We start from the raw sequence: 15,806 nt of genomic DNA on the forward strand, positions 1-15,806 counted from the left end.
TAAAAAAAACAAATATATATATATATTTGAGTAACATAAGTTCAAACACAATCACTTCCACATGAAACATAAGCCATGGGATGTCAATTGCTTTGTCCCTTCTGTCTTATTCTCATTATGACAAATATAAGATGATGTTATTATTATTAAACTATACATGGGTCTCTACTTTGTATCAAATTTAATGTAATTTTGTAATAATATTTTGTATTTGATATGATATTCATGGAGAGCGTCAAATGATTCAATCTAACCTGGAGCGCACTTAATTATAAACTTTTGATCTAGTGGTTGCCTCGAGTCGGGACCTTTAACTTGTATGCAAAACTCAAAGCAGTATGTGAGTCTGGTTTAGAGTATTTTGTAACAATTCAATCCATAATCGGTTTGGACATGAGACCATTGTGTAATAGTCAAAGCTACCACTAATAGATATTGTCCGTTTTGACCTGTAACGCATTATCGTTAGCCTCACGATTTTAAAACGCGTCTAATAGGGAGAAGTTTTCACACTCTCATAAAGAATACTTTGTGTACTTCTCGATGTAGGATCTCACACATCGAGAGGACTTTTTCTAGTACGAGAGGACTAAAGGACACATAAACAGATCAATGCCTGCATTCGAGCATTGAGACTTACCCACCAAAAAAGAAAGAGAAAAAAAAAGCATCAAAGGGATTGGGATGAACAATAGCAACAGCCAGAATCAACACTCAGTAACTATCAACCTCACTGGATTATACTATACACACTCACTTTCACTGATCAAAGTTCATTAGATTCATCGTCATGAAATCGAATGTCGCCTTCTCTTTTGAAACGGGAACCGGTTTTCGGAACTGTTCTTTGTCCCGAATGGTTTGAGGCTGTTCATCCTGAAAAGAACATTGAGCTTACACAATTTCTTGGTGAATGATTTGAATAGCTTGTTTGCAGGATGAGACTTTACAAGCTCCTGCTTCATAGAAACATGATCCTTTTCCAGGTCAGTCAGCCTCATTCTCATTCGAGCAACTTCGAGTTTCAGCTCACGGTTCTCTCTTCTAACCGATGCGTAATTGTCTCGTGGAGAGATGGCTCCACTTCCAGCGCCACTGCTCGATCGTAGAGGAAATTGGCTACCATTGGATGACCCGAAAAAGAACTGATTGTGGCTACCATTCATTGCATTCCTCAACCTGATCTGCTCAAAGTAGAGCACTTGTACTGCCATCTGCACAGGTAGCCTTTCATTTTGTGCAGCATGGCTACATGCTTCTTGAGATAGCTTCTGACAGTCGATGGTTTTGCAAAGGCGGTAACGCTCGGAGTCTTTGATGTTCGGATGAACCTGTGAAGGATCATAAGCACATTATACTGCGAAATTGCAACAGAGGAGACAAGTGAGAGAGATGCTTACTTTGAGGTAGATATCTACAGCTCTGTACAAGGCATCGCTTACCACCCGAGCATGATCAGGCAGTAGTTCTGCTAGTGCTATGAACTTCGATGGCATCAAGTTCGAGTCAAGTGCAACTTCTGCTAAATAATTATCCAATAGTTTAGAAACCTTGAGAATCGCGCTTTGTTTAGGCGAACCAGGATTGTCGAAATCACACATCGTTTCACTTTCATCTCTCAAGTGACAATCGTTGTCGTCGTCATCCTCATCCAAGTTTAGAAAGATGGAGAAAATCCTCACTACTGAATCTGTATCATACATGCTGCCATGGCTGCTCCCACGAGTGATTGAAGGAATTAAAATGTCCTCAAGAATAGCTTGGTCCAATTGCAAGCCCATCCGTCGCTCCAAGTCCGACCTGCAAGAAGTCGAAGCCGAAGCAGTAATTGCTGTTTTCAACAAGCTCGAGAGAAAGACCATGGGAACCGGGCTCTTCCGAGACTGCGTCGGTAACAAGCTAACAATTGGCTCCACAATCACCCGCTGTTTCTTTTGCAGTTCCAAATTTAAGGAACTTCCCTTCACCAAATTATGGTCCCTGATAACAAGGCCTTGAAGAGAGTTATGAGCATAGTTTATCAAAATCTTGCTGATCATATCCTGTTTTAAACCCTTTGACTTCACGGCTAATAAAACCCGTTGGAAGATGTCGAGATTGAGCACGCTTAGTGACTTCCCCCACCAATCCGATGGCGTTTCAGGTTCGATGTTAAGAGCAGTTTTAGAGGGATAGTTATGATCTAACTTTAGTAAGCCAGAAGTCAGCTGCTCTTTGCAAGCATTGCTAGCAATGGCATTGATAAGTCTGCTTACCAGATTGATCTCTTCTGACAAAGGTAATAAACTTTCGCAACGGTGAAGAACAGATATCGAGTTCGATATGTTCGAAAATACCGTCTCCTTTAGGTATGTTTCAGTTCTGGTTTCCAAGTTTCTGTCTGCAAACTCTTCAGTCATCTCCAAGTAATGAGAAGCACAACGCAGCATGGCAACATTTGATAATGTAATCTCAACATTTATACCGTAACAGAACTTTGCAGTTAGCTCAAATGCCTCAGGCCCTCCAGGAATAGTAGAGAGGTTAACCCTGGAAGTTTTTGAATCTTTCGCTTCCAACAGTAATTTTCGAATCTTTCCGCTCCGAGAAACTAAAGGAAACTGCAAAATATCGACAATTGTAACAGTAAGAACGGAGCTGCTCGTTCGATCACCCATTTCCTTCAACTTCTACAATAGTCGTTTTCGTTTTTCAAACAAAGCAAGACAAACTATACACAGTTACAGTTGGTTCATAAGTTAATGCAATGTTCTAGGTGAATCTTTCTTGAAATTTCTATTATCTAAGCAACAAACCAGAACTAGAAGCATTATCAATCGTAATATCCCATGTTGATGTTGGATTGCACTGGAAAAATCAGATCGAGTTAAGCTAGATGAATATAAATCATAGAATTCGATTTCAAAAGATAACCGAACCCGATTTTCCTTACCTTATGAAGTGCAAAGCTCGAGCTTCCAACTTCGATCACGAGATCACTGGCGACATCAGAAATCGGCCTGCAATTTATCAACTGGTTAGAATGATAACAAAAAGAGAAGAATCATCCGAACGAATAAGCAAATCGAGCATACATGCTTGTTACTTGTTAGTGTTGGCAAGGACCTTGCAAGATTATCATCAGCCAAATAAAATTAAAAAGAAAACTTTCTGTTTGCATGAAAGAAGTGACAGGATTTTATCTACACCTCAAAATTATGGACAAGAACACTGGATTACATATTATCAAACATAGTGGCCCATTCTGAAAACAATGGATCTATTATTAAAGATGAAGGAAACTGATAAACAGTAAAAAGTTAAGATCTTGACTTATGGGTATCAAAATGGACCAACTTAGTATATAGAACATATCAACAGTATTCAAATGATTAGGGATAACCATTGGCCATAGGCGCATTATGGTTTAAGAGATCGATGAATATCATCTTATAGAATGTAAAACCATAAAATATGTCATCCAGCGTCAAATGTTGTACAATTTCCGTCCTTTTGTGAGAAACAAGAGATAGAAAAACTCAAAATTAATTGATGATAAAGCAGCAAATGAAGACAGAAATCAGCCCCAAGCCTCGTGAACTTGTCCTGTGGGCTCAAGATGTTCAAGGTGGTCAACCTCAAAGGTATGGATTATTGTTATTTTCTACTGTTTAGTGTTTTCTTCCACACTTTTGAAGCTCTGTGAACCAGAGCTTAGCTTGATAGAAAAATTACAGTTTAGAGAATGAGATGTTTTATACCATTCCAGAAAAGCTTGATCTCCTCAGAGGGTTAAAAGGGGGAAAACACGAAAGTTCAGCAAAAAAGGAGTGGGACCAAGCTTTTTGTGAGATCCCACATCGATTGGGGAGAAGAACGAAGCATTCTTTATAAGGGTGTAATTTCTCCCTAGCAGAGGCGTTTTAAAAACCTTGAGGGAAAACATGAAAGTGAAAGCCCAAAGAGAACAATATCTGCTAGTGGTGAGTTTGGACTGTTACAAATGGTATCAAAGCAAGACATCTAGCAATGTGCTAGCGAGGAAGCTAAGCCCCGAAGGGGGGTGGACATGAGGCGGTGTGCCAGCAAGGATATTGGGCCCCAAAGGGAAGTGGATTGGGGGGTCCAACATCGATTGGAGTAGAAGGGAACGAGTGCCAGCGAGGACGCTGGTCACGAAGGGGGGTGAATCGTGAGATCCCACATTGATTGGGGAGGAGAACGAAGCCTTCTTTATGAGAGTGTTAAAATATCTCCCTAGCATACACATAGGAAAAGCTCAAAAGGGTAAGCACAAAGAAGACAATATCCGCTAGTGGTGGGCTACTGATGGGCTAAGCCGTTACATTTTTTCTCTTGTCCTAGCTAGAGCAAGATAGAGAATCCACCCTGCCACACATATCAAGACGTTTAATTGCTTATAATAAGCTTGTAAGAATGAAGTTCGGCAAAACGTGAAAAAGGAGTCCTCCAATTTTCACCTATCCTGCCATTGCTAACTTCCCAACTCAGATCACTCCACATTATTTCTAGTCACAGCATGCCATTAGTTTCACTCGGTCAGTCTCTTAGTGAAGGGAGCTAACAATCCAACTCTGTTATTTCCATGAAATCACATTCAAGTATTGATTTCCAAATCCAACTCTCCTAAAGATCACCACTAATTCAATTCCACAACAGAACACTCATCATTCCAGATTCTCAAACAGCCAAACACTCTCTCAAGCAATTCATCAAACACATAGCAGACACAAAAAAAAAAAAAAAAAAAAAAACCCACTAAAAAAGACAGGAATAAAGAGTTAGTTCAAGAGACTACCACTCAGTCGCATGCCTTATGCTCGAACTCGACCGCAACGATCTCTTCCCAGACATACTCGTCTTCAACTCCGCAACAGTGACAACCCCCATTCTAAAAAACACAAAAAATTCAAACCCAACTAAGAAACCCGTCTCAGAAATCGAAACCCACTTCAAATTACACGAACAAAATCGATTGCAGGACATCGAACGCCCTGCATATCCTTCTCCTCCACTGCGAATCGAGAGCTTTTTGTGAGAAAAAAACGGGGATGGAGTGAAGGGAAAGTTACATGAACTCATGCAAGATTGAAGGGGATGTGATGACTTCGAAAAGCATTAGTTTAATGAGTAGTTATAATGGTAAAGTCAAGATCGAGGAAAACAAAAGGCAAAAACAGAGGAGTTAAACGAAATCGCCATTACATTTGCAACTTTTTCTTCATTTGTTTTATAAGCATGGCTTCGTTTTTGTTTGCTTGGAGAAACTGTAATCATGGCGATTGAGAGCCACCCACGAAAAAATTACCTTTTAAAAACAAAAATAAATTTTCTTTTAATTATTTTCTTTTTTAATAAATAAAATAAAATAAAATCCTGATTTTTTAAATTTACCCGTTGTAGTTTTGAAAGTTAGTTACAATCTTATTTTCAAAAAGATACTATTTGGATTTTTTTTTTAATGTCTTTTTATGTACAATAATTTGTTTTTAAAAAATAAATTAAAATTATATTCGTTAATTTAATAATAAGTTAATAAACAATATACAAATTATTATTTTAGTGATTTATACACTTAATTCTTTAATTAAAATAAATAAATAAATTTGATTTTCCATTCACACGTAAACCTTATTCTATTCTTTAAAAAGAAAGCGGGTCCTAACTTTAAAAAATAAAAATAAATAATTTATTTGAATTATTTATTTTCATCGATAATAAATATTTTATATCCGTTGATTTATGTTGTATTTTTAAATTTTGTTTGTTTTAATTTCGGTATTTTTATTTCGGTTCATTTTAGTCTAATATTATTAAGTAAACCGTGAAGTGACTAAAAATAGTTGACGAGGTGACCAAAATCAACCTTGACTATACTTTAGTATCGAGTTTCGAGTCTGATTATCATTCGGTCCATTCAATCTAGTTCATCCCACTTTTTATTAGACCTCTGAATCGAATTTATTTTAATTTACAAATTACAAATATCACAATTGATTACCTAGTTTCGTGTATAAATAATAATTATATATAATTATACAAATTAAATGAACGAATAATATCATTACATTATAGAACAAAGTTAGATTTCCAGTAGCATAATCCAGACAATAATTTTATAACTAATTTGAAATTTAAAATGTTTTAAACTATCTCGTATGAAAATTTAAATTATTTATTGATTGATTAATGAAATATATAATTTATTTTTAAAAAAATATATATTTAAAAGCTATTGATAATTAGAACAAAAATGAAATGATTTTTTTTTTAAGAGTTAGAAAAAATGGTTTAAATTTGATTTAAATTTTAAATACTTTACAAAAATCATATAATTTAAAAAATTGTGAAAATAAATCTTTTTAAAATAATTAATTTGATTTTTGCCAAAGCTGAGTTAGGTTGGTTTGGGGGCAATAATGGTCTAAGATTGGGAGGATCAAGGGGCAATGATGGAATTGCTGGCTTAGATCATTTCATTCTCTCTCTCTGCCAGTTGGCAGTTATTGATTGGTTCGCAGTTATTGATTGGTTCGGTTCGTTCTTTCTTTCCCATTTGACCATTTTAATATTTTGACTTAAATATCATTTACACCTCATCATATATTTTATTTTATTATTACAAAAAACACGTGATTTTCTTTAATTAACTTTGTAAATAATAATTTATCCACCTTTTAAAAAAAATTAAATTAAATTAAATTTTAAAAAATAAATAAGAGTGATTTATTTTACTCTAAATTGTTGGAATTTATTTTTCGTTTGAAATAAATATGATCGATTTAAGTTGGTCAGACTGTATAACGCCTTATAGGGTTCGGATGGATTCAGCACCTAATAGTTTTTGTAATGAAGTTTCTATAATTGAGTCACGGAAAAGGAATGTGCATCTTGTTTATATTCTCCAAATTACTCAGTTTCGATTTATTCATGTATCTCTGATATATTCGAGTATCATAAATTTGTTAGTCTGCGCACTGAAAAATGAATTATGAATTTAGTCGATCTAAAATTTGAATTATGCATATTGAACTAAACCCGTGCACAAAAATGTTATTGATGCAATATACCCGTTTTCTAAAACGTTCGACTACGACCACGATTAATTGTTTCACCCGACAACACATCTATTAATTTATTGAGCTGTTTGTCGCATTACGTCTCACTCGAAACCGAAGTTTTGTAACAAACACACCACGTGTGGTGTGCATGGGAACTAAATGGGGACATGATATAAATTCAGAAGAAAACAGTGTAAACCCTTCTATTTGTTGAATGTTAGGGTTCTGTCTGTTTGTCTCTATAATTTAAAAGAAAAAGAAAACCCAACTGTGAATTTGTGGACCAAAATGCCCCTCGCATCAAATAAAATTGTTTTTTTTTTCGGGTTTAAACGTATAAATTAGGCGAGTAATTAAAACATAGTTCAGTAGATAAGATATCGATTATTATAGAATTAAAATATATTAATAATAAAGTAGGTAGTATCGTAAGGGATGTAAGAAAATGTCGGGACTATCACGTGTTGAATCATGACTCTAAATCTTGGTCAAAATCTTGTTATAGCTCCGTCGTTTGTCGTGAAAATTTTTAATTGGAATGTTCGGGTTTGGAGGATCCAAAGACGTCCAAAGATTTGAAAGACATTTTACGTTTTCGATTTTTTTTTTAAAACAAAATACAACTAGGACCAGTGACTAGTTCAAAAATATGAAGGCGCAGTTGAAGTCCTTAAAAAGATCGGGGCTACCTCCTACATAGTTGCGTTACCCACATGGATGAAAATCCACCCAGTAATTCATGTGAGCAACTTGAAGCCTTATCAACTTGACTCGGACGATGACCAGTGAAATGTAATCACAAGATCGAGCATCGATCTGAAACAAAGAGACAACAAAGAAATAGAGGAGATCCTAGTCGACAAGGTTAGGAAGATAGGAAGACCCGTACGAACGATTCGTGAATTCCTTGTCAATTGGAAGAATCTCCCTACGGAGGAAACCAGCTGGGAACGCGCCGAAGATCTGGACTCCGCCGCCACTCACATCGCCAGGTTTGAAAGTAGTCGGTTGACAGGACGACGCCAACCAATTAAGTGGGAGAGGATGTCACTGAGATTAAAATTACAATTATTTGGAATTATTTAATTATATATAAATAATTTTTTTTATGATCTAAAAATTTAAATTGGTAACTCTAAACGAATATAATAAATTTTGTCACTTCAAAATAATAATAATAATAAAATAAAAATAAAATTTGTTGAATGATTAGTTTTAAACTTCAATTATTTGACTTTATTTTTAGATTAAAAAATAGAATATTTGTCAAATATCATAAATTAATTATTAATGTGTTACATAAATATTTTCCTTTTAAAAAAACAACAATTTATTTATCCATATATTTTTTTAATTGGCTATTTAAAATTGATTATGGTATTTATTAATGCCATCAATTTTAGGCAAGTTAAATATAATAATTATAACTATTTTTTTTAATAAAATATATTTTTATAATACTCATCTCAGCCCAAGCCCATTTAAAGGAGTCCCATAAGTCAGGCCCATCTATAATAAAGAAGCAAATGAATGAAACAATGCTCCAAAATTGTCCTCCGTTCAACTTTCCTGACTCGAGTGAGTATAGAGATAAATGAGTATTGTGAAATTTTCCACCTTTGCCAATGAAATTATAGAAACTCAATCTGAAGTTCAATCGAGTAACGAACGTCGCTCGTTCGCCTACGAACATAAGGTAAAAGATAAAGGCAAAGTCAAGACTCAACTCGAGATTCATTCGAGTTCATTCGAAGTTTTGGCAACCACCATAGGAGGTGTGATGTAGCGTTCTTCTTGATTGTTAACATTTTTGTTCGCTTCTTTTAGGTCAATGATATACTTGGTGTCACGGTCATGTTTGTCCAGGACGTGTTGTTTATGGCCGCATGCCCATTTCTAACCCCTTTTACCAGCTTTCATCTTAGATAGGTCTTTACTATTTCACATTGTATCAATACAGGGTGCATGACCATTCACCAAAATCATATCTACCCCACCATAGCTAAAATGCCCCAAAATGTACTATAGAGAATGCAACTAATTGTCAGTTCTTCCTACCCAAGTTATATGATATTTAAGCTGCAGTGATTTTCAACCTTTCTTTCAAACTCTTGTTAAAAAATCTCTCACACTTGCGTTTTTTAAAACATTTCTCGCAAACATGACTTGAGATGCAAGCAAATGTCGATGTTGTCCGTGACGTTCGAATTTCTCATAGCTGACTTGTTCGCTAGGTAATACAATTTCTAAGTACTGTCTTCATGATCTTCAGCCCAAGGAGTAATTCGAAGTTGCAGAGAAAGCTGCTATTTTTATCAGGACAAAGCTTTACAATGAACAAACGCATCGATCACAGCATAGTTTGGCCATCCGAAGCACCTGGCTTTCCTGACTGATAGCTATGCATTTCTAATTGGAGGTTTGCTTGATCTCTATGAATATGGTTGTGGACTGAAGTGGTTGGTCTGGGCAATAGAACTTCAAGCCACCCTGCTCTTGTTACTTTGCTAACTTAACTAGCTTTAGAGTTCCAATATTAGGTGAGGATCAGTTTGGGCTCTTTTTGTACTATCGATGGGTGAAGACCCATCTGTTAGGAATTACGAATCTCCATAATGGTATGATATTGTCCTCTTCAAGCATAAGTTTTCATGGTTTTACTTTTGGTTTCTCCAAAATGACTCGTACCAAGGAAGATGTATTCCTTACTTATAAACTCATGATCAATTTATTGATTAGTAGAGGGATTCCTCTCCCAACAGTTCTCAACACCTTCTGTTCTTGTTCGGGTGGAGTAAGATTATGATGGGGTTGAGACATCTGGAAATTCGGTTTTGGCTATCAATTATCAGGTTATCCTCACTAGTTTCTGAAAGTAGGTCTGTGAAATCCTAGGTTGGTTGGAGAGGGGAAGGAAACATTTCTTACAAAGGCGTGGAAACCTCTTCCTAGTAAACGAGTAATGGGGAAGTCCAAAAGGGAAAGCCTAAAAATCTTGAGGGGAAGTCCGAAAGGGAAAGCCCAAACAGGATAGTATTTGGATGAGTATCGATTCCGTTGCGTAGCTCTATAAACAGACAATATACGTTAGTGGTGGGCTTGGACTTTTACAAGCTCCGACCATTTCAGACAGAACACTGAGCAACTTCTTGTCAGTAGACTCCTTAGTACGAATATTTCTATTGAATTCATCAGATATTTGGGATACTGACTGGCTGCATTTTCTTCGTGAATGCAGGCCGTTTCGAGAAAAGGTTAAGGGACATGGCTGGGGCTGTACCCTTGATAGCACAGTTTGAAACCAACCTTTACTGCAGCTCATGCTTCATATGAACCCAACAGAACAGGAAGAACAGACTCTGCAATCTCCTCCTATTTTCTACAAGTAACTAGGTCTAATTAATTCTCTCTATCCCTCTGTGTGTTTTCCTTGTGTGCTTTCCCTCAAGATTTTAAAATGCATCTAGTAGAGACTATTGCTTGCAGATATTGTCCGGTTTTCCCTTGTGTGCTAAAATGCATCTAGTAGAGACTACTACTTGCAGATATTGTCCGATTTTCCCTTGTGTGCTTTCCCTCAAGGTTTTAAAATGCATCTAGTAGAGAGATGTTTCTACACCCTTATAAAAAAATGTTTTGTTCCCTCCTCCAATCGATACGGGATCCCACAATCCACCCCCTTGGGGACCTGGTGTGGTCGTTGGTACACCATCCGATGTCTGGCTATGATACCATTTGTAACGAAATATTCCTTATAAAGGAGTGGAAATATCTCCCTAGTAAACGCGTCTTAAGACTGTTAGATGAACACGACTCTCCACAATGGTATAATATTTGTCCACGTTGAGCATAAGCTCTCATGGCTTTGCTTTGGGTTTCCCCAAAAGGTCTCACACCAATGGAGAGAGTATTATTTGATTATAAACTCATGATCATTCCCTAAATTAGCCGAGGTGGGACTTTCATCATCCAACACCTCTCCTCGAACAAAGCACGTCTCCCCTTAATCGAGACTCGACTCTTTTTTATTTTGGAGTCTTAGTCATTTTTTACTATACCTTCGAGGAGGCTCGACTCCTTTTCTTTTAGAATCCTTTGTTCGACATTTGAGGATTTACTAATCTATTGGTACGACTAAGTTTAGAGCATGGCTCTGATACCATATTAGATGAACTCGACTCTCCACAATGGTATGATATTGTCCACTTTGAACATAAACTCTCATGACTTGGCTTGAGGCGGGGAAGCCCAAAGCAAAGCCATGAGGGCTTATGCTCAAAGTAGATAATTTATACCATTATGGAGAGTTGTGTTCATCTAACAAAGACTAATGACTATACATAACCGACCAAAGCTGACAGTATCCATTAGTAGTGGCCGGGAAGAACGGAAGAACTATTTTGCTGCTGGCTTGTATTGGCCCTACAGCTAACCCTGAATCTGAATTTGAAAAATTATTAGATTCATTAAATTTAAAATTATTAAATTCAAACTGAAAATGACACAAAATAAAATTTAAAAGAAAAACAAGTAGATAAATAAATAAAATCAAGACAGATATTTTTCCATCCATCTTCTCGGATAAAGGAATGCAAGATAATAGAGCAAAGTTAGCACAAGTCGACATTGAAAACCCCAGAATTTGGAATTCAGAATTCAGGCGAAATTGAACAGATAATTGTTTTGTTCAACTGACCTGCAAATCGGAAGCCATCTCATCGTCCTCGTCATCTTCATCTTCATCCACATGTTACAGTTGCAGAACTTCCATGGCCTCCGCCTCAAATTCGACCTCTGCGCTCCTCTCCGCTCCTTCCGCTCCACAATCCCCTTCCCTATTCACAGAAATCATACTATTCACAGACTAATTACTGCCAAGTTCTCAGCCGAGCATCACAACTTCACCATCTCTTACCTCACAGATGCTTGCGGATTGCTGCCGGAAACCGCCATTGTTGTGTCCGAGAAGGTCCAGCTTCATAACCGCGAAAAGCCGGACTCCGTTTTGGAGCTTCTCGAGAGCCATGGTTTCTCCAAATCGCAAATATCAAAGCTCGTCCGTAAACGCCCTTCACTTCTCCTCGCTAGCGTAAACCAAACTCTTCTCCCTAAACTGGAATTCTTCTACTCCATTGGCGCCTCGAGACTGGTTCTCGCTAGAGCCCTAACCTCCGACCCGACGGTTCTGACCCGAAGCTTGCAGAATCAGATTATTCCTTCTTACAGGTATCTGAAGAGCGTTTTGCTCTCGGACGCGAAAGTCGTCGCCGCGCTGAAACGAACGTCCTGGATTTTCCTCGAGGATCACACGAAGACTCTGATGCCGAACATCGACGTTTTGCGAGACGAAGGCGTGCCACAACCGTGCATCGCGTTGTTACTGACGCATTTCCCCGAGACTCTGATGCAAAAAACGGACAGTTTCGAAGAAACCGTAGCCGAAATCAAGGGAATGGGCTTCGATCCGAGCAAATCCACCTTCGTGTTAGCGATACACGCCATTTCCGGCAAAGGAAACAGATCGATCTGGAACCGATGCTACGATGTGTACCGAAAGTGGGGCTGGACAAAGGACGAGATTCTAATGGCGTTCAGAAAGCATCCGCACTGTATGATCTTATCGGAGGAGAAGATCTCGAAAGGAATGGAGTATTTCACGGAGACGATGGGGAAATCCGCGGGAACGATCGCGAAAACTCCAGTGGTTCTGTTCTTCAGCTTGGAGAAGAGGATCATCCCGAGGTGTTCTGTGCTCAGAGTTCTGTCGGCCAGAGGATTGGTGAAGAGAGATTTGAGCTTGACGACGGTTCTGTTGCCAGTGGAGAAGCGATTTCTGGAGACGTTCGTGATCAAATATCTTGAGGCCGTTCCTGAGCTGATGGATCTGTATCAAGGGAATGCCAATCTTGATGAAGTTTTGGCTTCAAATTTTTAGGTACATTTCAAACACATAATGAATCTCATCTTTTTGGTGGATTTTTTTTCAGTTCTCCATCTTCTGGTTCTCTCTCTCATGCTTTGTTCTTCTTGGTATTGCCTTTTCTTTTCTTTGAATTTTTCTAACACATTCTTGGTTATAATTAGAAAAGGTCATATATAATTTTTTTCTTTTAGGATATTATATCCAATTTAGTTGTGTAATATACCTTAAGATATTTATCTACTAGATAAAGAGAGAAAAATTGCTTAAAATTGAGCCATCTACGGTTGGTGTGACATTAAGGTGGTTGATCCAACCTCTATGTTGACCTCAGCTTGCATGCCTCCTATTTGTGAGTGAGGGAAGACTCTTATGTTGACCTTTTGAATATTATCTCAAAAAACGATGCTCTCGATATGACCCTAGATTAGATGGGACTATCCGCTTGGAAAAAAGTATTATGCATCCAACCCTACTTGAAAGAAAAATAAATAAATTAAACGTTGTGCAAGATGGCTTTAAGTTGAGTCTTCAACATTTGTTATCGTGACACTATGGTGGTTTATCCAACCTCGGTACTGTATTGTAATATCGGCTTGCATGCCTACTCTTTGTGAGTGAGGGAGGGATTTTCCTCAAACATTATCCGCAAAGACGATATACTCGATGCGAGTTACGACTTAGATCAGGTGAGACTAGAGAGAATTTGAGTCCTCAACATATGTTATTGTGACACTATTATGATTGATCCAACCTCGATGCTGTATCGTGACCTCAGCTTGCATGCCTCTTCTTTGTGAGTGAGGGATGAATTTTATGTTGACCCGTTAAATATTATCCCCAAAGACAGAAAAAAAAAAAAAAATCCAAAAAGATGGCGGTTGGAGTTGGAAGGGACTATTAATGGGAAACCCTTTTGATATAGAATTTTGACCAGCAGAGCTAGCTTAGTTTGACGGATCAGTTGCTGCTGCTCTGATAAAGCCAGCAAAAACCTGCTGGGCTTCTCACCTCGTCCTGGGATTCGGTTGGCCCAACATTAACACTGATCCATTTAGGTCAGCTAACTGGGCTGGTCAATTACTACTACTTTTGGGCCCCCAAAGCCCCAATTAAATCCTTCGCTACCCTCTTTAATGCCCCCACTTGGGTCACAGGCCCACGCTACAAGACCCGGCGGTCCATTTCAATTCGGCAGTTCCTTATGAAGGCATCCACTTTTTCACACTTCCCGATGTGGGAACATTTCCATTTTTAATTTATAAATAATAATATTATTAATATATGTTTCAGTCAGTCCTTAATTAGAGATGGTTCCTAAGAACGTTAAAAATTACAAACCAATTAAAAGCGTCACTTTAAAGAAAAAAATTTAAATGATAATCTCAAAATTTCCAAATTTTTAATATTGATTAAAAAAAACTTAAAACATCTATCTCGGCCAGACTTTTGATTTAAACTCATTCCAAACTGTAGCTCCAAATTGAAGAAGATAGCTCCGAACACTATATTTTCTCTATTAAAAAAAAGTCGATAGAAAATATTAATACAACTATTAAAATATAATATTCAGAGAATATATTATAATAATTAATTATATAATATATCTTAGATATCCGTAATCCATTAATATTTTCTCTGTATATTTTATTTTATTTTCAAGATTTAGTCAGTGATATATCGATTAGATCTATTAAACTTAATATTTGATATAGTAAATATATAATAAATTTTATTTATTTTTTTGAATTTTTATATTTACTAAATTTAAATTTTCAAGCATTTAAAATATTTTTCAATATGTGCTTTTAGGCGTGTTAAATAATTTATAACAAAAATTATAAATGAAAAAAAAAACATAAAATATTTATCCTTTATTCCTATTTGTCACATGTTCAAATAACATCCTCCCCTCCGTATATGCTGTAATGATCCTAGAAAGTTCCCGATTAGACTGACACTTGTAATTTAGCCCTCATTTTCCAGATAATAACAACTTTGCCACTCAATTTTTTTCCTCCAAAAATGTTAAATTAATTTATTTCAGACATGGGCATGTCGGTTTAAGTCTTCTAACTTTTATTTTTACAAAATAATAATAAAATATTAAATTTGCTACGATCGTACACTACGAGGTAATATAAGAGGTCATTTCTTGCATGGGTTATGAAAATCCACGAGAAGCAACCGGCCGTATTGTCTGCGCCAACTGCCATTTAGCTAATAAGCCCGTGGATATCGAGGTTCCACAAGCGGTACTTCCTGATACTGTATTTGAAGCAGTTGTTCGAATTCCTTATGATATGCAACTGAAACAAGTTCTTGCGAATGGGAAAAGGGGCAGTTTGAATGTGGGGGCTGTTCTTATTTTACCCGAAGGGTTTGAATTAGCCCCCCCCCGATCGTATTTCTCCCGAGATTAAAGAAAAGATGGACAATCTGTCTTTTCAGAGCTATCGTCCCACTAAAAAAAATATTCTTGTGATAGGGCCCGTTCCTGGTCAGAAATATAGTGAAATCACCTCTCCTATTCTTTCCCCGGACCCTGCGACTAAGAAAGATGTTCACTTCTTAAAATATCCCATATACGTAGGCGGGAACAGGGGAAGGGGTCAGATTTATCCCGACGGGAGTAAGAGTAATAATAATGTTTATAATGCTACAGCAGCAGGTATAGTAAGCAAAATAATACGAAAAAAAAAGGAGGATATGAAATAACCATAGTGGATGCATCGAATGAGCGTCAAGTGGTTGATATTATCCCTCCAGGACCAGAACTTGTTGTTTCAGAGGGCGAATCTATCAAACTGGATCAACCATTAACG

At 37.1% G+C, this 15,806-nt stretch overlaps 2 protein-coding genes across 4 annotated transcripts; one reads left to right on the forward strand and one right to left on the reverse strand.

Annotated features, from left to right (window-relative positions):
* Positions 1-658: 658 nt before the first annotated feature.
* Positions 659-5,261, reverse strand: LOC111455845 (BTB/POZ domain-containing protein At1g03010-like). Of its 3 annotated transcripts, XM_023097470.1 has the most exons (5): positions 5,206-5,261; positions 4,799-5,014; positions 2,933-2,999; positions 1,401-2,600; positions 659-1,331 (listed from the first exon to the last, which is right to left on the reverse strand). In XM_023097470.1, exons 1-5 carry the CDS (start codon positions 5,238-5,240, stop codon positions 789-791), a joined length of 2,061 nt encoding a protein of 686 aa, XP_022953238.1. In that variant the 5' UTR covers positions 5,241-5,261; the 3' UTR covers positions 659-788. The 3 variants fall into 3 exon arrangements, with proteins under 3 accessions (XP_022953238.1, XP_022953237.1, XP_022953239.1); XM_023097469.1 differs by having other exon boundaries at positions 4,799-5,237; XM_023097471.1 differs by lacking the exons at positions 4,799-5,014; positions 5,206-5,261 and adding an exon at positions 3,075-3,158.
* Positions 5,262-11,616: 6,355 nt separating this feature from the next.
* On the forward strand, positions 11,617-13,144 carry LOC111455797. Its single transcript, XM_023097411.1, has one exon. The coding sequence runs from the start codon at positions 11,809-11,811 to the stop codon at positions 12,994-12,996; it is 1,188 nt and encodes a 395-aa protein (XP_022953179.1). The 5' UTR covers positions 11,617-11,808; the 3' UTR covers positions 12,997-13,144.
* The last annotated feature ends 2,662 nt before the right edge of the window (positions 13,145-15,806 follow it).

This window comes from Cucurbita moschata, unplaced genomic scaffold (assembly GCF_002738365.1).
Source record: "Cucurbita moschata cultivar Rifu unplaced genomic scaffold, Cmos_1.0 Cmo_Scf00018, whole genome shotgun sequence".
Classification (NCBI taxonomy): Eukaryota; Viridiplantae; Streptophyta; class Magnoliopsida; order Cucurbitales; family Cucurbitaceae; genus Cucurbita; species Cucurbita moschata.